This window comes from Anopheles funestus, chromosome 3RL, assembly GCF_943734845.2.
Source record: "Anopheles funestus chromosome 3RL, idAnoFuneDA-416_04, whole genome shotgun sequence".
Classification (NCBI taxonomy): domain Eukaryota; kingdom Metazoa; phylum Arthropoda; class Insecta; order Diptera; family Culicidae; genus Anopheles; species Anopheles funestus.
Window position 1 is genome coordinate 70,017,218 of NC_064599.1, and position 21,576 is coordinate 70,038,793.

The 21,576-nt window shown below is 44.3% G+C and overlaps 3 protein-coding genes across 5 annotated transcripts; 1 reads left to right on the top strand and 2 right to left on the bottom strand.

Annotated features, from left to right (window-relative positions):
- Nucleotides 1-10,321: 10,321 nt before the first annotated feature.
- LOC125771658 (transmembrane protein 19) lies at nucleotides 10,322-11,931 on the bottom strand. Of its 2 annotated transcripts, none has more exons than XM_049442487.1 (3): nucleotides 11,665-11,931; nucleotides 11,416-11,591; nucleotides 10,322-11,348 (listed from the first exon to the last, which is right to left on the bottom strand). In XM_049442487.1, the coding sequence occupies exons 2-3, from the start codon at nucleotides 11,534-11,536 to the stop codon at nucleotides 10,471-10,473; spliced, it is 999 nt and encodes a 332-aa protein (XP_049298444.1). In that variant the 5' UTR covers nucleotides 11,537-11,591; nucleotides 11,665-11,931; the 3' UTR covers nucleotides 10,322-10,470. The 2 variants fall into 2 exon arrangements, with proteins under 2 accessions (XP_049298444.1, XP_049298443.1); XM_049442486.1 differs by having other exon boundaries at nucleotides 11,416-11,594; nucleotides 11,665-11,930.
- A 228-nt stretch (nucleotides 11,932-12,159) lies between these two features.
- LOC125771659 (BET1 homolog) lies at nucleotides 12,160-13,473 on the top strand. The gene has a single exon (XM_049442488.1). It carries the CDS (start codon nucleotides 12,457-12,459, stop codon nucleotides 12,808-12,810), a length of 354 nt encoding a protein of 117 aa, XP_049298445.1. The 5' UTR covers nucleotides 12,160-12,456; the 3' UTR covers nucleotides 12,811-13,473.
- LOC125771657 (mucin-19) lies at nucleotides 13,087-21,366 on the bottom strand. Of its 2 annotated transcripts, none has more exons than XM_049442485.1 (6): nucleotides 20,231-21,366; nucleotides 19,351-19,445; nucleotides 15,235-19,259; nucleotides 14,299-14,469; nucleotides 14,089-14,217; nucleotides 13,087-14,013 (listed from the first exon to the last, which is right to left on the bottom strand). In XM_049442485.1, exons 1-6 carry the CDS (start codon nucleotides 20,524-20,526, stop codon nucleotides 13,864-13,866), a joined length of 4,866 nt encoding a protein of 1,621 aa, XP_049298442.1. In that variant the 5' UTR covers nucleotides 20,527-21,366; the 3' UTR covers nucleotides 13,087-13,863. The 2 variants fall into 2 exon arrangements, with proteins under 2 accessions (XP_049298442.1, XP_049298441.1); XM_049442484.1 differs by having other exon boundaries at nucleotides 15,235-19,286.
- Nucleotides 21,367-21,576: the final 210 nt, after the last annotated feature.

Sequence of the window (21,576 nt, forward strand, 5' to 3'; positions counted from 1 at the left end):
ATTTAGACTCTTAGTACAATTAACCCTTAGAGTGTTAACATGTTTTTAACCGTGGCCACTTCAGCTTCAGCATCGAACGTGAAATGGAAGATGGTCGCAGGTCCTTCCATTTAGTAGACGCCACCAAAAACCGATACTGATGAAAGGCATTAAAGTTATGATGGTAAAAGGATTTCCTCGCCAATCCCTCATCATACATACACACCACGCCGTACCTTTCCTGAATGGCAGTTGATTGATTGAAATTGGTTTTGATAGCATTTTCGGATCGTGCGCGAATTCGATCCGCTGCTTGCGTGAACAATCTGGTACCGTTGCGTGCATCAATATTCCTGGAAGGCGAAAAAAAAAACCAAGAACTTCACGGGGGTGTAAGCATTGGTTGAGCGTAGGTTTTACTTTCCCGACCGTCTACTTTCTTTTCCACAAAATGGAAACTTAATCCTGGCCAATGTGTTACGGCGTCCCAAGCGTCGTGAAGCGCTGCGTAGATATTATTCTACCCAATTCTCGAGCCTATGAACCCTCATTTCCTCAACAGTTTAGTAATCGATTTGCAGCATGTTTCGCCATTGTTGCACACCGTTCTCCCGTTCAACGGTGGAAGCAATTGAATTACGCGCTCCATGTAAATCAACACCTTTTCCATGAAGCGTTTTCAAACATTGTTCGGTTTTTGCTCTGCGTAAGACATCTTTCAAAATGTTACCATTAGCACTTCACCGCCATTGGAGTGTCTGTGATTTAATACTCCCATACTTACGAAAACGAAGAAAAAAAAACGGCTCCATAACCGGCGACAATGAGCTTCCCGTGCGAGACGTTGGCCCGGAGTCAGAGCATGATTTAAGGACAATCAATTTTCATAGAACGAACACCACCGCATGATGGGATTGAATGTCGTTCTCTTCATTCTCCAGAAAGAACCATTCTAATGTGTTGAATTTAATTGCGTTTCAACGCTAGGGGAAGGTTTAACATAAGATTGGATTTATGTTAAAGCGATCGGAGCTTTTCGTTTTGTAAGATTGTTACGGGGGGGGGGGGGGGGGGGAAACAATTTCCATGTTTTGCGCGAATGTTTGGAGATTTTTTTCTCCTCTCGCTATCACATTAATTATGGAATGGAATTATGGCAACAAAAAAACATCAAATTGCATACTTTCTTACATTATCACGCAAGTTGCCTAAAAGTATGCAATCCGCACATCCGAAAATGCCGTTTAGTGTGAAACTTTATGTCACTTACAATGTTGTTTGAGATTTTAAATTTTCGTCTTTCCCCGTTCCGAACAATTCTGCAGCAAAAAGAAACGTTCAATCTTATCTAAACAAAACAATGTATTGCCAAGGATCACGCGCATCACGGAACTCTTTCGTAGCGGTGAAATAAATTTCAAACACCACCACACAGTATGCTGCATCCATTTCCTTTGGGTGCAATTAAAATGGCATCGACCATTGGCCCTTTCCCGGTTTTATCACCGGTCGCGGAAAAACTAATAAAATAAAACCATGAAATCACTGGAAGCTTTCACCCGGCTTCGAACAACTACACAGCCACACACACACAAACACTTTCGTTGCTTTATGCACCGTTGCAGCGAAGATAAAACAAATGGCAATGAAAGGCAAACAGCGGCAACCGGAATGATATCATCAGCTTGCAGTGTGACTTTTATTTGCACTTTACTTTCAGCTTGTGCTTATCGGTTAAAGCACGGATAGGAGTGGCACTCGATCGGGGGGGGGGGGGGGGGGGGGGGGAGTAAATGGCCAACGGTCCCTTCCCGTATTCATCAACGCATCGGAATGTTATCCGCAATTTTCTGCGACACTTTTTCTGTAGGATTTTGTTGGAAAAGAGTTGTATCCCTTGTCAAGGGATTTGCAAAAAGTGCATCAAACTCAGCGGGAAAGCGAAAAAGGCAACAAAAGAAGGAAAATATATTGAAGGAAGGTATCGAAACACGGGGCAACTCTCTTTGAAGAGTCGATAAAGGATGTTTACCATCGTGTACAGACGTCCCTCTTTAGTACATGGATGTATTACGATGAAGTTAATGGAAATTGTTTGCCATAACTATACCGTAACTCATCAACATGCCCACTAATAAACAATAGTTTAAACCCAAAACCGCAGGATGTGGTTGTATCGTTGTAATAAGACGATGTGCCGAAGAGGTTCATCTTGTTCCATCCGGGAATCTGGTCCTTTCCTTTACCGAACATCGTGTTTTGAACGGTTCACAATGGAAATGAAATATTTTCCATTTTATTTTAATTTTTTCATGCGATGTTCATTATTCTACTAGTGAAATAAAATCTACAAGAGCTAAGCCTACTACTAAGCATGTGAAATATTTCACTTGAAATGTTTCATCCATAAGCCCATAGTTAAGTATTTAATCGAACCAGTATCGACGGGAACGGATCGGCACGAACGGAATACGGTTGATTGTTGGCAAACCCTTGTGCTCTCTAGCATAGGTAGTACCATTTTCCCGAAGGATATAGTTTGCCATCGAATAACCGCAACGCAATGCATAACACGTGCACATGCAATTTTGCTGCCAACTCAGCTCCATTAAGCTCAACCCAGAAGAGGGCTATTATTGCTAGCGCAGTAACGTTGTTTTCCTGAGCATTTTTTCTCTTCTCTTAAACTCCTACTATCCTCTACAAAACAATCACGACCTTTCGAGAACTTGGCATAACCTTTACCGTGTTTGTACCCGCCTGCCTGGGAAGGGGACGGCCATCTTTGTCGAGGAAGTAAGGGTGACAGTGTTTACCTATCAATAACATTGATGCAATTTCAATATACTCGTCAACGGATCAAGGCTAACGTTCGGTTTGCGAATATCCCATCGATCGATAGATAATCATATGCAAACGTTATGCTCGATCGTAACATCTTCATAAGACTCGTAAAACCGATTTGAACTTTGTTTTCTAGCGTGGAAAATCGATGGTTTTTTACGTTGTATTTTGCAACCTTTCATTTTTTGCATACCTTCCGGGCGTTTGTTGATAATCCGGTTACTTACTTTTTTATACGAGTACGTTAGTACACTTTCATCGGCTTAACTTCATTCCGAACGTTTTTTCTCTTAAATTTCATTTTAATTTTCTACTTGAAAGCTTTCTTCTTTGTCGTCAACACGACAAAACAAAACCAGAATAAAAGGCTAATATCGTTTTGGGGTTGTTTATTTCACTTTTCCGTAAATTGGGAAAATATGTTTCGCTAATTATTCCACCATTTCCATTTCACTTTTCGGCTTCTTGGAAAGCTTTATGCAAAATTTATTTTTTCTCTCAGAAAATAAATTTATTTTTTTATCTGCTTTTGGATTATATCATTTCGTACGATTCGAATTTATTATTGCTACATATTTTTATTATTTTGGTGTGTGTTTTACGTAAAATAATTTCAAAGTATTTTTAACAAAACTAATTTCAAACCCAAATACACTTTCGTCAAACTACCATCAAAGGGTAAGATTGTGCCAAGAAGCATTACCATGGAATCCTACAAAAACATTCATTAAAAATCAAATCCGCCCTCTTAATTTTATGTACCATACAAAAAAACACAAACCATCCACCCAAACGCTTTCGGATAAAGTTGTCGCCCCGATCGCTTTTCACATTGCCAATTGTCCTTTTACCGCTTGTTCCAGGATGTAAAATTTAATTAAAAACTAATAGACTTTTCCCTTCGTCCCGACCTTTATTGGCCACAATGCGGATGTGTAGGCAACGGCCACGGCAGCTTCCTGCTGTCGGTTACGATTGGTAAAATTGCCTTCCAAAACGCAGGCTGTGGCTTGGGCAGAAAGCATAAAGTGCATAGAAAGGAAAATATTCCACCAGTGGAAAAAGTGGAGCTTGATTTTTATTCTCTTTTTTTTTGCATTACATCCAAAGGCTTCTCCTTTGGTTCTTCTTCTAACTGAACCGGGTGCAATCGGTTCATCCGGTTCGGGCAAAAGGCAAACTTTTGCCAGAGAGATTCCTTCAGCAAGATAGTCTTTACACTTCTTCGACACCGGTTCCTTGGGCAAGATTGGCCAAGAGGTACGATTTACTGCAAAGCCCGAGCATTGCACGATTGGAACGTTGAGGAACAAAGTTTTGCACCCCGACAAAAGTGTTTCGCTAGATGGCGAACTATGGTACAGTTTGTGGTCCCCGTTTTGTGGCTCCCATTCGCTTTTCGGGTGTTCCACCCACCGACATCGATGCCGACGAATGCCGACGAATGAAACAGGACCAGGAACAGGAAACTCTACCAGGGCGAGATCCTTGTCTGTCTAGTCTGGTTTATCGATTTTTCCCACCACCAGCTCAGCAGACTGGAACTCGGAACGTCCCCTGTTCCTGCCCCAGGATGGGAAAAGTTGTGCTCAGTGGCAAGATTTACTTCCCGACATTCGTACACCGTCCAATGGTAAACTGGTCTTAAACCGACAGCCGGCACGAGGATATTCTTGGCAAAGTTTATTATGCTACGTACCTGTCGCCACACACACGCCAGGCACTTCTTTGCCTTAGCTTGCGAGCTGTGAGGACCTTTCTTACGAGATGGCAAATGCAACACCGTGTAGGCGCTGATGCTGATTTCCCGTAGTGCTTTATATGTTTCCGGAATTGTGCGCTTCCTGCGTGCACAAAGTATTCACTGCAAAATCTTCCCGGAATGAAGCACGAAGCTAACTGGACTGGTAAGCATGCCAGGAATAATTGCCGGGGAGTGGATTTAATTAACAAATTAGAATGATACTACGGATAGGATAGCTTTACGTATGTATCCCGTAAGTGCTCATTTTCGAACAATAAACTTAGAAGTTTTGAGATATTATAAGCACAGATTTAGAGAACATTTTCAACACATTTAAAAATAGTGTTAAATAATACAATTATACTTTAAAAGTGTTGTAAAAATAGTAACCAAAAAAACTTAAAAAGCCCGTAGAAAATGTACAGCAGAAGAATGTTATTCTGATTGCATAGATGTAGGCGTAAAAAATGTTGCGAAGGTTTTGAATCGTTTCAAAAACAAAAACCGAACAATTTCAACTGATCTTTGGAATTGATTGTACTGTTAATTTAATAAATAATTAAATTTCTTTAAGGTTCAATTAAATGAAGCCCATTTTAATTAATTGAAAGAGACAAATGTGATTCATTTTATTTTGAAAGATTGCATATTTATAAAAGAACGTATCTACGAATTTTTCAATCCGTGTAACAATTTAAAAATCGGTTTCATTTATGCAATTTTTGAATTTTTTTATAACAATCTTTACGCCATATTAAACACACAAAACGCAATCCGGAACACATCACGGTCTAAGCTACGACCTTCAACGTTGTAGCTTACACTTTTCAGCAAAAACCCCGTAAGTCGTCGGTTCCGCCAAACAGATGATGGTGAGAATTATGAGGCGAAAATTGCTTTTATCTGAATCAATTTTATGACCATTCTTCACTCTCCACTGCTGCTCCTTTGCCCGCTCCTTTTTGCTGTCGAAAAGCTTCCCCAAAAACTCCACAGCGAAAACGACCAGCTTTTTGTATTCCCCACCTGCTATATTAAAGAGCTGTGCATAAAAGGGCATTGTTTCCTTTTGCTGCAGTTCTACACCACACGGAACTTGGAACAGCTTCTTTGGCAATGGTTGAGAACAAGCGTTGCGAACAGAACGGCAGAAGATTATGATCCTGCTTCGATTCATTTCAAACTACCCTCATCTTTTGGCAATTGAGTGAACGCCTTGGCTGGGGCCAGTGTTCTTTGTCTGTGCGAGAGTACATAATCATAAATCAATTCGCGATGATGGCGATTTTGCCGCATTTTATTAGCCAGTCGCGAGGGTTTGGCTGCCGGATGGATCATGACCTTCGGGGAACGAACGAACGACGTGAAGAATAAATTTTAAAACTACATTAAGATGGATTTTGCTCAATTATGTGTGTTCAAAAACCGGCGTCGTCGTTCGAGTTTGATGCGAGCCAATAAATAGCTGATTGAGGATATAAATGATTGTAAAGTGTTGGTTCGGTTAATTTCTACACTTAAATTGATTTAAGCTTAAGTATGAGCAATTTGAAAGATTCATATTTATTATTGATTGTTTTAAGTTTTTTTTGTTCTCGTCATATTCTTCTCGATATGGTGTATTGGAGTTGCCCCCGAAAGGTATGCAAAACCACAAAGTATCATTTTCTAATGTCTTTAATCAAATTCTGCAATACTAATCTTTTACTTTGCATACCTTTAGGCGCATTTATTCAACAGCACAAGGAGTAAATCTTCCCAAAGAATAATTTCCTTATATTCTTACCGTTAAATACGTCAAGAGACGTGTAGCGAAATAAAAAAAAAGATCTCTCATCAGAACAATATATCAAACACCAAGCATAATGCTATCAATATCATAAAGCAGCGTTCAAACATTCCACCAATGCCGGCCCCGGTTTCGGAAGGACAATTTTCAGCTCGTAACTCACTCGTGTAATAAATGTTTCCTCGGATGCAAGTCCTCATTGCTACCGTCGAGCACAATCTCACACGACCCGGTACTTAGCGTGTTCATGCACAAGTGAAGTGAAAAGAATAAAATCCCACTCCGAATGGGACAACTTAACGAACTGTATTATTAAGGTCTTCATTTTCCACCTCGCTTGTAAGCGACTTCACGCTATCAAGCCCTCCGCAAACGAAATATATTTCCCTCAATACGTTATGCGGAAAAGAAAATCATCACGACAAAACCCCCTCTAATGCCTTCATCTTCTGCCTCCATTCGAAGATGGTAGGCTCGGAAATGCCATTAGGAACACAAAATTGAAATCATATTCCGGTGCCATTTTCAATTGCCACACAGACCACACAGACACCGTGCCTTTTAAAGCCTTGTACTTTGCTGATCTTTTGGGTGGTTCTTTTTTTGTATTTCTTTATCTCTTGGATTTTTTCTTCTTTTTTTTATTTCCATTCTTTTTCAAACACTTTAGCTTCATTACAAATTTCTGCGTACGCTATTGCACAGAGTGCTGAAAAGTGCCATGTTTGGGATGCTTTCCGAGAATCAAGAGAAACATGCTGAAGGCACGAAGCGCGTACTACTAAGAAACCAAACACTGGCAATAACAACATCCATTTCAACGAACATCCCTTATTATGGTCTCACTGCCACAGGTATTCAACATCAAACCTGAAGCTCTTCGCTCTCCGTGCTTCTCACTGTACGTGTATATTTTTGTAATTTACATTTTCTTTGCCCTCTTTTTTGTGTAAATTCCACCAACCAATTCACCAAAAGACACGCGTAGGCGGTTCGTTTCGCGCTGTTAGCGCGCACAAAGTGAGAAAAATATAAACCCCTAAATGGCTGCAATCGGCGCCACAAATTCCACACTATTCCACACGAGATGATGTTCCACGCCACTGGAAATCGTCTAACCTCACCATATCACCATGGCAACCACTCACATCGGCTGTCACTTTCGTCCTTTAAAAAAAAACACCGAAATACGTACGAACACACGCCCGGTGAAAGCGTAATGAACGTAAACAATGGCATGGTTTTCCCCTAACCGGTCGTTGCACACACGCACACTGTTGCTTCGGCAAATAGGAGAGTGAACTAACGGGCCCGAATTTCCCCCGCCACTATGAAAAACCGAAGCAAGTCATGAAATGGGAAACATTTTCCGCCCCACCATTTGCAAAACACGGCGGAGAGGCAAACTGAAACAGGGAAACGGAAAAGAGGAAACCATCGCTTTCGAAACCAATAAAAAAAGCTGCACATTAATGCTTTGTAACACCTGTCTGCACCACCATCGGTATTGCACGTGATTACAAAGAACAGCGGCAGCACAAAGGCGAGGAAAGAAAAACACCTTTTTGCAGACAGTTTTCCATTCCAATTCTGACACTTTATTATTGCTTTTGTGGTGTACCACAAGGATTGTTGCCGCTTGTTGTTGCGTTTTTTTTTCTGTCCCAGCTGTCCAACATTTTTGTTGTCTAGCGAAATGTGTAAACCATTGTTGCAGTCCGGGGTGGGGGGAGAAAAAAGTAAGCGCAACATTAAAAGTGCATCATTAATGCCTTCTTTATCTACGCTTCCCTTTTTTCGAACGGTCAGCCGGAATAAAGGAATGCACAGGAAAACAAAGGTAAAACGGTACAGGTTGTTATTTTCTATCGGTTTTCCATCATCTTTAACAAACGGTGAAGAAGGATATCCTAAAGGGTGAAACGGCGGGAAGGGCGAGAGTAACATCACGGTGACCTTGAACATCAAGCACCAGGACGAACGGGAACACATAAATTATTCATAACCCGGAATATTAAGCACAAACCGGAGCCACACACACCTTTGGTCACACCTTCTACATGTTGCACTCATTTCCTAACCATCTATTCAGGATAGTGTCTGTTATGTTTTCTTTCTTTTTTTTTGCCCCTCGTTCCATAGCAACACAAACAACTCGCTGCAGCAACGCAACACGTGAACGGTGGAACGAGAAACAAAAAAGGATACAAAACAAGGTGGTTTCTTATTTTGAACGTTACATTCCTTTTTGATTACAGGGTTTTCGGATTAAAGTGATAAAGTTCGATCCTTTTCTTGATTCTTTTGTTTGCTAAAAGTCTAGTAAGCGCCTACTATGTGATCTTGGTGTAGCGTACATACATTTAGGCGTACAAATTGTAGTATAAGGGCAAATCGTTGTTTGAGTCGTTTATCGTTTATTTTGAATGTTTTATTTTTTTATAGTAATAACATTTTTCATTTTGTATTGGATTTTTACTCATTAAAAGCTTTAAGGTTTATTTTTAAACGCATCACCTAACATTGTTTGCACGCCTGCATGTATGCAATATTTTACCTCTTGGTGTAAAAGTTAAATATGATAAAGTAGATGAGGAATCTTTATAGCTTTTATAGGATAATCTTGGTTCGAGTTGAGAAATATTTGTGCATAATGATTTAAATTTTAATTCATCACATTTCATCTCGTGCAAACCCTGTAGCACACTTTCGACATTTGGATCTACTGAAAACAGAACAGCTTTGTCAGTTTTTTTGATAACTTTTCCATTACATTCCAACACAAAAATGTACCTTCATTTGGACTACACCAACCGTGCTTTGTTAGCGGGCTAAGAACAAATGCATCAGATGGTTGGAATGTCGAATGGGGGGAAAATGATTAAAAAACTTTCCCAACATCCGTTAGCTTATTACAGTGAAGCGATGTAAGGCAATAAATGGGCACTGCCACAAAGGCTGCATTGCAGATTCGGAAGGTAATACAAGAGAGAAAAACCAACGAACACTTGCATTCCACAGGTATTCCTGCCACGTATCGTTAGCGTTGCAACCGAAACCAACATTTCGATTGATGCCTTCAGAAAGGATAAAACACAACAACGGCGATGAAAACAGCTGGAGCCACAACGACACGTTGTGCATGTAATCACAAGAACTCTCCAGTGGAAAGGACACAACATGCACCAGAAAGGATGAAATGTGCGGACCAACTTTTTGTAGCATTTTAATGAGTACATGGGTGCAGTTCTATGGGTTCAGCACTGCAACTGGAACTGGAGCGAATCATCCTAATTAACGTTCACGTTGCCAACTTCGCTTGGGCTGTTAATTTCAAGGACCGTTTCGTACGCAAAAGAGTTGATCTACATAAGCGTAATGAAACGCTGCCGAATGTATTATGGATGTACTGGATTAATGCAATACCAAGTTCTTTGTGTTTTGAAGATCGGTCCTACTTTAGTAGATTGTACTATAATTTAGGGGAACAGTTTGTTACTGATCAGCATCATTAGGATAAAGTTTATTACCGCTTTCAAAGTAACTCCATTTAATTAAGTAACAAGCAACAAGTAACAATGATCTACGGGTTTAATTTACGGTACAATTAGCTTTAACAAGGCATTATTTTGACTAGCAAGACTTAGTAGATCACTAAGTATAGAAGGAGAGAATAATATTCCTTCATATGAACTTATTTTGCATACTTTTAGGGGCTTAACCAATACGATCTAAATCGTTGTTTTTCAACTTCAACGCCATCAACAGTATCATCGTACATTTGTCGTGTTTACTCCAAGAAAAAAATTAAAAATAAGTTTAAAAAGATGTATTATTGTTTAAAACGCATCTGTCTACCATTTATCAAGAAGTTTATCGACGCAAAATTCTAAAGCACGTTTTAGCACAATTTGTACTAAATTGCGATCAGTACTTTCTCAATCACAAATAAAACTAAACTACCGTTTAGTTAAATCCTAGTTGTAAAATGTATTCACTTGCCACCATTAGAAAATAACTCACTTGGTATATATTAAGAATCCGCTATTACTCACTATTATCGCCCGCAAGGTTGAGCAACGTGCCATACGGCTCCGATCTTCCGACGCTTCCCTCAGAACATCGGCCAGAGATTCATCGCAATCGAGGGCATCACGATACCGATCACGATGGTAGATATCAGATTAACGCTGTGATTGTCCAAAATCCGTATCCCACTGATGTGGCGCACATTTTTACCCGGTCGCTCCACAATCATCCCCCGTTCGTTCTGGCCAGAATACTGCAACGTCGCACCAAGCAGCGAATCTACCAGCGAACCTAGCAAACCCGCCAAACCACCGAACACAATCAAAGGCCACTGATTTGGGCTGTTCTGGTATACGTTCGCTTCCACCGTATACCGGACGGTGAGGAAGTATACCAGCCCAATCAGTGTGCCGCCCAAGAAACTCACCAACACTCCCACAAACGAAATGGCACCGTTCGTACCGCGCGGAACCCTCTTCCGGGTGGTGATAAGAAACGGATCACCACTTCCAATTACCGTTCCGAGTTCGCTCGCCCACGTATCACCGTTGCAGCATGCAAAAGATCCCATCACGGCCACACCGAGCCAGCTGGAACGGTACTCATTCACAAAATCGATCGGCCGCTCGCCGTATCCACAGTCGAGCAGATAAAGCAACGCCAACTGTGTCGCCATGCCGGCATTACAGATTACCTGTGCCCAGTTACGTTGACCACCTTCCTTAAAATCTTCCTCGAACTTCCGTTTCGCGTGGCCACGGAATTTGGTCGCCCGGCTCGAGCTGAAGAAAAAGGCCGCCAAACAACCCAGGAAGGCGTGCGATGCGATGGAAAGTATCACGGCACAAAGCAACCCTAGTGCGGCACCGGATTTATTTACGCCCTTTCGCTTCAACCCATACACCATGAGCAGGACGGGCACGAGCACTGAAAACAGCCAGCGGGTCGGTGGAATAACGCTATCTGCGAGTGAAAAGAGACGGCTTTTGGGGAAAAGATTGTTAAGGGAATGGTTTCGTTCACAACTCACTAGAATCATCGCTGGCTATCTTCGAGTAGGCCACATTACCGATCCACATAAACATGGACAGTGGAACCGACAGCCCGCACAGCAACACCGGTAGGATCTCGTAGATTGTTCTTTCCTGCATGATGTGCCTTTATCTTGTATGTATATCGTTCTTTTCCGTCTCTTGTTTCTTCAGGCTGCTGTAAGAAAGAGAAAGTTCCTTTGGTTTTAACACATCTTGGTCCTCCCGGTTCAAATCCCGGTACGTACCTCCGGCTAACAATCCATAGATCACCACCAAAAACACATCCAGCCGTTTTCGCTTTAGTTTCTTCTTCTACCTTCTTCTTAAACTCCAGTATTGTATCGAGAATAATTACATAAATTAATTTGAACTAAACGCACACGCACGCAAACAATGCAGACGAAATGAAAGTGCGAGAGAAAGTATTGTTTACTTTTTGGTGTTTTGATTTTCGGATGAGCTTGGACTTTGGATTTTGGGTGCTAAACGTCGTCGTACGAAAAGCGTCCGTTTTTGTTGTTGATTGTGCGTTCTCGATTATTCGGGCACTTTAATATTATAATCGGGCAAATTTCATGAAATATTAAAACAATTCATTGATTCGGTCCGTTTCTTTTTACCTACAACATGTTTTCAATTACAAAAAGTTACCCAAATGATAAGAATTACAAAAATATTTTACAATACTGTACGAATAATCGGGCAATGAATGCCGGCAATTGACAGTTGCTTTGCTTGACAGCTGACATTTAGCTGATGACGGTAGTGTTTTTGTAAATATTGCATCGTACACAAAATTCACGACACGGGCTGGCCAATTTTACGTCTACAAACACATTAATCAGCGCATTGTTTCACTCATAAAAAGCCGAATGTGACGATAAAGTGTAATTGTTTTACTTGAGCTGCATACATCGTTGCATCATTTATCCGGAAACTTCCGCGTAAATTGTGACTCGTCTGTCGTAGCTTCAAGAGGTGGTACAGACGGCAGCAAGGTGGCGAATTTCACCGGATCGGGTACAGCGGGTGGAAAAATGCGCCGAACGCAGGGCTACAGCTACCAACCGCTTCCACAGCAAGCTCCAGGTCCCAGCAACGCTAGCCACGATGCACTCGAGGAGGAAAACGAACGTATGGCGGAAGAGCTGAAAGGAAAGATCGGTGCCCTCAAATCGCTTACGATCGACATTGGGAATGAGGTACGATACCAGGACCGGCTGTTGCGTGGCATTGACGAGGATATGGACCGGACGGGAGGCTTCATGTCGAACACGATAAATCGGGTCGTCCGGTTGGGTAAGGGCGGCCACCGGAACTATATGTGCTACATGTTTCTCTTTGTCATGGTTGTGTTCTTCGTACTATATCTGATACTAAAATTCCGATAATAGCGTATTCCCTTACATGCGGGTCAAACTGTTCCAATCCTGTTCCCTCAATACGAATGTTTGTTATATTAAACTAACTATGAATACATTTATTCTTTACGAAAAAAGGAAAAAAGAAAGCCCGGACGCGTGTTGTATTTTTAAAGCTCGAAATATCCTTTAGAAAAAAAATATCAAAAATGTTTTCAACATAAGTAACAGATCCTGAAGCTAATGAAGAATTATTGTGAGTGGTTCGAATGTATCATTACTCGAATTACTACGTCCCATGCTCGATTAAGTATCTACATAATTTATTTTCAAACATTGCGCTATGCCCCAACCAGGCGATAGTTTTGCTTACAACTTAAACAACTTAACTAACATCCCTTACTGGTTTTGTAACTGTTCTATTTTACACCGCACATTTCATCCTGTACAGGAGCGCAAGTATCTGAAAGCAAGCTGCACACAATCACGAATTTACCGCCAATGGACACACATTGGCTGGTCCGTGGAAAAACGCTACACTATTTTTACAACAGCTGTGTTTCCCGTAACGATCGAGAACACTTTAGCACACACAAAAATTATGTACAATGAAACTATCTCGAAATAGAATCTCAAGTTTCGTTATTAAAATGTACTATACATAGTAACTAATGTACAAGCTATATGACACAACATGGACACCAATGTTCACTTTTCGGTGCATTCTATCGAAACTAACCTTAATCCGGTTCTCGCGCGGTGGTTATTGCTTCGATTAAAATAATCAATTACAATTATTCCACCAGCACAAAAGAAACAGACTTGTTCAGAAGGATTTTCTGACAGCTTCTCAGCTATTCAAGAATCTTCAAAAAACGCGCTCACACGATTGTAACTTGCATTAGATGCAGTCACACAAATTGCTGCGGTGCGCCACGAAGTTACAAAACATACATCCACTTTTCCAGCGCGCCTTTGCATTTAATGCAAACCACTGAAACAATACTTCCATTGTTTGGTAGAACCCTTCAAAGCTTTCAGAGTTGATCCATTAAATACCGATCTGTGTGTGTGTCTGTGAATTTAGGTTTTTTCTCGCTTTTTAAAGTTACGCTTTGAAGCACATCGGAGGATTATATCCGATACGTGTGGTTTGTGTTGGAATATTTTCATTATCTGCGTGCGCGCATCATTAATTCCATCGATGATGATTTTACTTCGCTGCATATTGCCCTATGGAGGAGAAAGAGAAGAGAATAAATTAGACATATTCGAATTTCATTTAATGCAAAAACAAAAAAAACTCACCTTCAAGAGCTCATTGATGCGCTCTACATCTGTTGAAAGTTTTACCGCACTGCCATTACTCCCGGTGCTACTTTCCATTGAACGTAGCATTTTTTCCAATTTGCCATAGGCTTGAGATTCAAGATCGCACTGGAATAACGAAAATCGGAAAGGAAACATTAAATTAGTTTCGTCAAAGGACGAGCAATACGGCTGCCACACAACGCTTACCAGATCCTCTATTTGTGCGCTGAGATGATAAATCTTCCAGCCGTTCACCTTCTGCAGAATGTGTGACTGATTGGCGATGTCCATCACCGTAGGCCGCCGCTCTTCACGCTGTTTCACATCCGTATACCGCTGGAAGTGATTGTTGGCCGATTTCCAAGTTTGCTTGTAGGACTGTAAAAGCAAAGAATAGCAATTAGCGTCGTTAATATTAGTAACGATTAAATCGTGAGAGCAGTCCAGAAAAAATATTACAGAAATTTGAATCACTCTTTTGTTAGTGAGCAATTAATCTTGAGTGAGTTAACATGAATCACTCATGAGTTTAATATGAATGAGGTATCTAACAGCGATTGAGACTATCCTGTGGCGGGTTAATAAAGTCAAGGAAATCCCGAAAAGGGTTTAGTGCCACCAAAGATGAGGAATAATATTGAAGATTTAACTCTCCGCCGTTGAGTAGCAATCCGCTCACATACTGTAACAAACTCTCTTCGAAGAGTGAGTTCAAGAATTGAGTTACAACTCACTCACTCTGATTTAACTCACTACAAAGAGTTGTGATTTCCACGTAAACCTAGGCCAGGGGTCGGCAGAGTTTTCATCAGGGCCAGGCAGTAAAAATTAACGTGAAACTGCGTGCCAAATACTTGAAACAAATCTTGAAACATGTGGATACAGGGCTTACTCCACAAGAGATTAGATGATTTTTTTTAGAAAAAATATATATAGATACGACATAATTGATGTTGATTTGGATTCAAAGGACTAAACATAATCTGATATCGTGATAATTCGATTTTTTGTTCTTCGTGAGTCCTACAAAAATTTTCTCGCGGGCCGAATCAAATCGTCCAGCGGGCCGGACTATGCCGGCCGAATCATCGAACATGCAACATTGTCCCCCCGTTTAAACGTTCATCGAAAATTGGTACGCACCTGCAGCAAGCTAATGTTGTGTGGTTTACGTAGCGTCATATTTTGTCTTGTAGCCACCACCGAGATGACACTGCTACCGATTTGCGATCCGGAAACCGAACCAGACGGTGGATCCATTCGTATGTTGTTGCTGTTGCTATTCATCGACGAGTTAATACTATTGCTGCTGTTGTGCTTATTCACAAGCGAATGATGCCCAGTCAGGGAGGAATTATTTCCTCCACTGTTACTTCCACTCGTGGCTGCCGACGTTGCACCGCTCGAAGCACTACCAAGCACCACCAGTCCGGTTCCGGTCGTATCCATTCGCTCATCGTCGGGACCACCGACAGAACCGAGGTACGGATGCTGCTGGCTAATGGTCGTATTCGTCGAGGAGGTGGATGAATTTGTCACCACCGATGATGAGGACGATGAGGACGATGAGGATGAGTTCGATTTCAGCGACGGTAAGTGATGATGATGTCCGTCCGTCATCGGTAGCAGCAGCTGTTTGCGGGCTTTTTTGCGCGGTGACTGTTCGTAGCTGCCAGCACCACCATTACTACTTCCGGTGCCTCCAATCGTAACCAGCGAGGTGTGATTCGCGATCGGAACAACCGAAAGTGTTGTGCTGGTTCCAAGGTTTGTTGGGAAGCTTTCCGTACAGTGTAGTGAAAGAATTTCACGCTGATGTTGTGAATGCGATTGTTGCGATGATTGTTGCTGCTGCTGTTGCTGCTGTTGCTGCATGAAATGGTGCTCATCCTGGACGGGTTTAAAATGTCCATCGCCCGATATTGCATTACTCGCTCGGTTTGCGTACGCTTGCGCACGCAACTCTTCCTCTTCCTGTTCGTCTAACCCGGGGCTCGAAGTGGCACTGACCGTCGTCGAACCATCCGTGGAAGGTGGGCGCGAAAGATGGAGCGGTGATGCATTGGCTAAATCTCGTAGTTCCGCCACCAGATGATGGTGCTGTTGCTGTTGCTGATGTTTGAGAAGCTTAAATTGCACTTCTTGCTGTTCCCGTACGGAACGTTCCCGTTCGACCGCCATCAGTGCCGCCGTTAGATCTTTTCCAACCGGTGTCGCTTTAATAGTGCCCGATCCCGTCGTCTCGACGAGCGTTCGCTTGCGCAGAATGCTTGACTGGGGTGATTCTTGCTGGGCGGATTGTTGCTTGCTGGTGGCTGTAACGACCGTTGCCGTACCACCGCCCGTACCGACTGGGATAATGGGGACAATACTGGTCGGACCACTGCTAGCACCACCGGCACCACCGCTCGAAACAATGATTTGTTGCGCTTGACCGCTACTATCGATAAGCATCTGCGAATGGAACCGCACGATTTGGGTCGTCGTTGAGGATGTACCCGACACTCCGCTGGATGCTGGTTGCGATACGGACACAATGCTTCCCGGTACGGATGAGTTAGCACCGGCGGGTGCCGTTTGTACGGATGCGGGTACAATCCCGTGCACGGGACCGGTCGCAAGTGTCGTCGTACGTGCGCCAACAGTTGATCCAGCCGGTGATGCTTGTACGATTGCAAACGAGCCGGTATTGCCGTAAGGTGCAAGGGTCGGATTTCCAGCAGCTGCTACCGTGACCACGGTCGTATTACCCCCACTGCCACTGCCGCTACTGTTGATCACGCTGGAAGAAGCCGGTATAGAGAAAACGGGCCCACTGATCGCACTCGCCGTGGTGATCGTCGATGATGACGCAGCTACGGCTTGTACGAACGTTGACGAAGAGACGGGAATGCCGGTGGAAGAGATGGTTACCGCACCACCGGTTGACGATGGTACGCTCGTGGCCGGAGAGGACGTCAAACGCTCGTAGTAAAACGTGGACGTAGGCAGGAACGTTGTAGCGGACGTAGCCGATCCAACTGTTCCCGCTCCGGTACCACCGGCACCGGTCGGTCCGGACGAAACAACGCTTAGTGTTGCACCGGTCGGTACACCCGGTTTACCGGCGGCACCTGCCAGCCCAGCACCGCCCGGTCGGGTTTGTATGTACAGCGACGGTCCGCCGGATACGCCACCGGTGCTCGCGACGGAATAATGCTGCGTTACGCCACTAGCCGCCGTTACGGATTCCATCGACACCAATGTTTGTTGCTGCTGCGGTGTTACTTTAGCAATCGGTAGCACGGACCCAATCGAAGTGGCCACACCTCCTGTGGCACCGGTAGCACCTGCCGCCGTTCGCATTATTCCACCCGCAACGATACTGAGCGGGCTGTGAGCACCGGCACCAGCGCCACCAACATTTCTTGCACTCGTAAGCGCAAGCGGCAAAGGAATAACTGTCCCGGTTGGTGCCGATCCACCACCGGCTTGACTGACGGTGACGATCTGTGGTTGCTGCTGTTGTCCACCGCTACTTACAGCCGCCGATACAACCGTCGGTTGACCGGCATTAACGTTAACGATTTGCGTTATCTGTCCTTGGTGCGTTGCTTGCGAGGCGGGATGATTTGCCGCGATTAGATTACCGGCAATGATGGCTGTTGTTGCTGGGGAACCACCGGCACCGGTACCGGTACCACCACCACCACCACCACCGCCGCCGCCACCACCACCGCCACCACCACCACCGGGACCTATTACGCCCGAGGTGACGACAATTTGCTGCCCGGATGCAGTTTGCAGCGTTGTGGTCGTTAAGGCACTGTTACCGGAATTTCCACCCGCACTCCCATCATTACCTCCAACGACACCGCCCGCCGTAGCGACTTGAGTCAGTTTGCCTACTTGGGCGATTGTTATGCCGGGCTGTAGCGCACTTTGTGGCAATCGGCTGTTGCTCACGATCAGTGGCTGAATGTTGACCAGGTTCGTCTGTAAGCGGTTCACTATCTGTGCCGTGCCGGTTGTACCGCTGGGTGGATTCTGCACCTGTATGATTCGTGCCGGGATGGCGTTCGAAATGGCTGTTGCACCGGTCGGGGCGCCGGTTGCCGTTACGGTACGTTGTTGCTGCTGTAGCTGCTGTTGCGCTTGTTGTTGTACCTGTTGTTGTTGCTGCTGTTGCTGCTGGGTGTTAGTTACCGTACCGACCGTTCCCGTGTTGGAAGCGATCGTCGTCAACACCGTGGTGGATGCTAACACCGGCGAGCGGAAGTTTAAGCTGCCCGTACTGACACGTATGCCGGCAGTCGGTAAGCGCTGTATCGTGGGCCGAATGCCTGTCGTTACCGTGGCCTGTGGGCGCTGGGGTGAAAGAGTCGTCGCCAGTGCCAACCGTTGCTGGTTCGGTCCGATCGTGTACTGTTGAGCGTTGCTATTGTTCGTGTACAGCAGTGTCGATACTTGCCGTGGTCCTTGCAACACGGCCGAGAGTGTCGCAACCAGTGCTTGCGATTGTCCACTTCCCGTGCCGGTTCCACTCGCTGCTACTGCAGCCCCACCGGATGCGGAACTAATTGCTACCGCTTGCGGCGTTGCTCCGGTACCGCCTACCACCGGTGTTACTACATTATTAACCACCGTCGATCCACCGCCACCAGCGCCGCCGGTACTATTGGCCACGCCCGTCACCTGATGGTGATTGGCGGACAGTGTCGTTTGTGTGACAACACGCGCTCTCGGTGCACCGGTCGCAACTTGGCCCGCACCCGTACCGATGCTGCTTGCCCGGAACAACGGTGCAGCCATCTGGAAGTTCGGTACGAGCGTTGTCGTGGCACCGGTGCTGCTTTGCGATATGATCGTAGCAGCCGTTGCCGTGCCGGAAGTAACGCTGCGCGAAGGAACAACGGTCGGCGGCTGGCGCTGGACGTACGTGGTCGTGTTATTGTTCGTCGCTACCTGTATCGGTGGGGTGGAGATGCGTATCGGCCCATTGATGGTGGCACGGGTCGTCGCCTGCAGATTTGCCGGCACAACCGGGGTGGCCGAAACACGATTCGACACGTGGTACGATACGGTGGTTGGTGTGGTTTGCGGCGCACGGGACACCGTCAGCGATGCGTTCTGGGTGACGGTACGGGCGGCCGGCAGCGTACTGATCTGTGTGCGATTGGTCGTCGCATCTGCAAGCACGTGGGAGGAGGTGAAAACTTTTTAAATTTTTTCAATTATACACAACCGTACATTGGGGATGGGAAGCTTATTTGACCTTACCTTGCTTAATGTTGGCCGGCTGCCGGTAGAATGTTTGCTGCGCGGCACTGCTCGGTATCACGACACGCATCTGGCTGCCGGGCGCAGAGCCGAATCTGGTCGGAAAAGAAAAGGGAAAACAGAAAATAGCAAAAATTTAGTCATTTCTCCTCACGATTACATCTCCAATAACCTACATCCAGCTAAATGAACCATTTCATAACTGTGCAAATTGCACATTTTATGTGAAAATTCTAAATTTTTATAAATAAACGTCCAACATTCCAAATGAAGGAAAATTGTCAGCCTGTGCTGGTTATACTTTGTCTACCACACTTCAGCTGACTATCTGTGTGGCCACTTGCGGATTATTACAGGGTTTTTTGTTCACTTCAAATAAAGCATGCGAAAAAGGAATTTAATTTCACAATTTCATTTACGCGTTTTATGGAGCACTTTTTGAGACAACTCTTAGCAGATGGGGAGGGAATTATTCACACAGAAAATTCAATTTTTACGAATAAATTTCCTAACAAAAACTAAATTCAATCCACACCACAAAAAAAACCATCCGTAACTGCAAAGAGCAAAATAATAATAAAAATAAATACTCCTTTGATAAGAACGTTTTGCAGTATCTCGCGCTCTCTTGTTCGCTCTCTTGTTCGCTCTCTCGTTCGTTCATTCGTTGAGAATTAGAGCATCGGATGAGCGAATCTGTCTACGTGTGTGAGTGCCGACGGGTAGCGCTACGATCGCAGTGTGCGTGTTCGCCTTTTCACTTGCTCACCATCGCACGCACACATTCGCAACACATACGACCGTGACGCGATTCGTGGCGGCCAAAAAATGCGTATCCGCTGTTACCCTGTCCCAGCCAACCAAATTCGCAAATACTAACCTGTACGTCGTTGTGGGCATCGTTGTCTTTTCGGGACGTACTAAAACCTTCGATGCGGAAGCTAAATCGATCGGAATGGTGGTGGTGGTCACCGTAGCTCCGCCACCACCAACGACAGCCGTTGCACTCAGCTGACCTCCTGCTCCCGTACCACCACTACTACCGCCCACAGACAGTGATGTTACTGCTTTTGCTCCGGTGGAAACATTCACCGTTCCGGAAGATGCTGACTTATCTCCCCCGCCTGCTCCTGTACCACCACCGACACCCGTAGAACCAGCATCCTGTGTACTCATTTTGTGCTGTCTTTTCACGATTTTCACTGCACACGCAATTTCTAACTCGCTCGCTTAAAATTCCTGCTCCCGCCGAGCAATCACTTTCGCGAAAAAGAAAACGCGAAATAATTCTGCAATATTTGCTCCCGCGCTACACGGACACACGGTCACAATCCGCGCGCGACACGCTAGTAAATAAAAATTCTTTCAACGTCCAACGTCGTCCGCTCACCAATACTGTGCTAAACGGGCACACTCGACACTACACGCACACCAGCAGATGGCGTTCTCGGCGATTATTTGCAGTTGTGCTTTCTTCTTTGGCAACACACAAAGCTCCTATATGCAACGTCCCTCTCATCAGCGAAATACCTCCTTTTTCGTTTTTACTGCTTTTGGTGAAAACTTGCCAAAACGGAAGAACGGTCCATCCCACCACACGGCTACCAAATGTTCCGGTTTTCGATGGCAAACGAACAAAACAAGAAATATCACTTTCTACTCCGCTTTCCGACGTGAAAATTGCTCAAAGTATTTGGAACAATTCACGCAGCTCCCGTACATCACTTTCCGCTGCGAGGGAAGAAACGCCATATTATTCTGCTGCCAGCAAACACTTCACTTTGTTGTAATATCTGCTTTTGCTGCATTGCAGCCTGGTATGGGACGGTGGGTTGTGCTATTTAGGGAATTCCAACGAGCTGGCACTATTCTAAATGATATCGCAACTCCGCTTCACTGCACGCACTGAACGCGTTGGTTTCATTTGACGAAACCTACTCGCATGTCGCACACATCCACCCGTTCACGAAACCATGTCAATAACATTCCTCACAGTGGGACTGCAGGGGAACAGTTGAGAAATTATGGACCTCACACATATCTGAAAATGTATAGTTTTCCCCTGCAAATGCAGTTCTTTTCCACAGTTTACAAATGTTTGTGGCGTAGTAGCTAATGATTGCTAATTTAAAATTGTTTTATGCAGTTAAAAACTAAAATTTATATGAAGAAAAAGAATCCATTTGTTCGTTTTGTCATCCAGGCGACTACATCTATGATACATTT

Coding starts and splice junctions, on each gene's coding strand:
- LOC125771658 (XM_049442487.1), bottom strand. CDS start 11,536: ATGCAGGAAAGAACAATCTACGAGATCCTACCGGTGTTGCTGTGCGGG. Junction 11,349..11,415: donor GATAGCCAGCGATGATTCTA/GTGAGTTGTGAA, acceptor TTTCACTCGCAG/ATAGCGTTATTCCACCGACC.
- LOC125771659 (XM_049442488.1), top strand. CDS start 12,457: ATGCGCCGAACGCAGGGCTACAGCTACCAACCGCTTCCACAGCAAGCT.
- LOC125771657 (XM_049442484.1), bottom strand. CDS start 20,526: ATGAGTACACAGGATGCTGGTTCTACGGGTGTCGGTGGTGGTACAGGA. Junction 19,446..20,230: donor ATGCCCACAACGACGTACAG/GTTAGTATTTGC, acceptor TTTTCCGACCAG/ATTCGGCTCTGCGCCCGGCA. Junction 14,014..14,088: donor GCATCAATGAGCTCTTGAAG/GTGAGTTTTTTT, acceptor TCTCCTCCATAG/GGCAATATGCAGCGAAGTAA.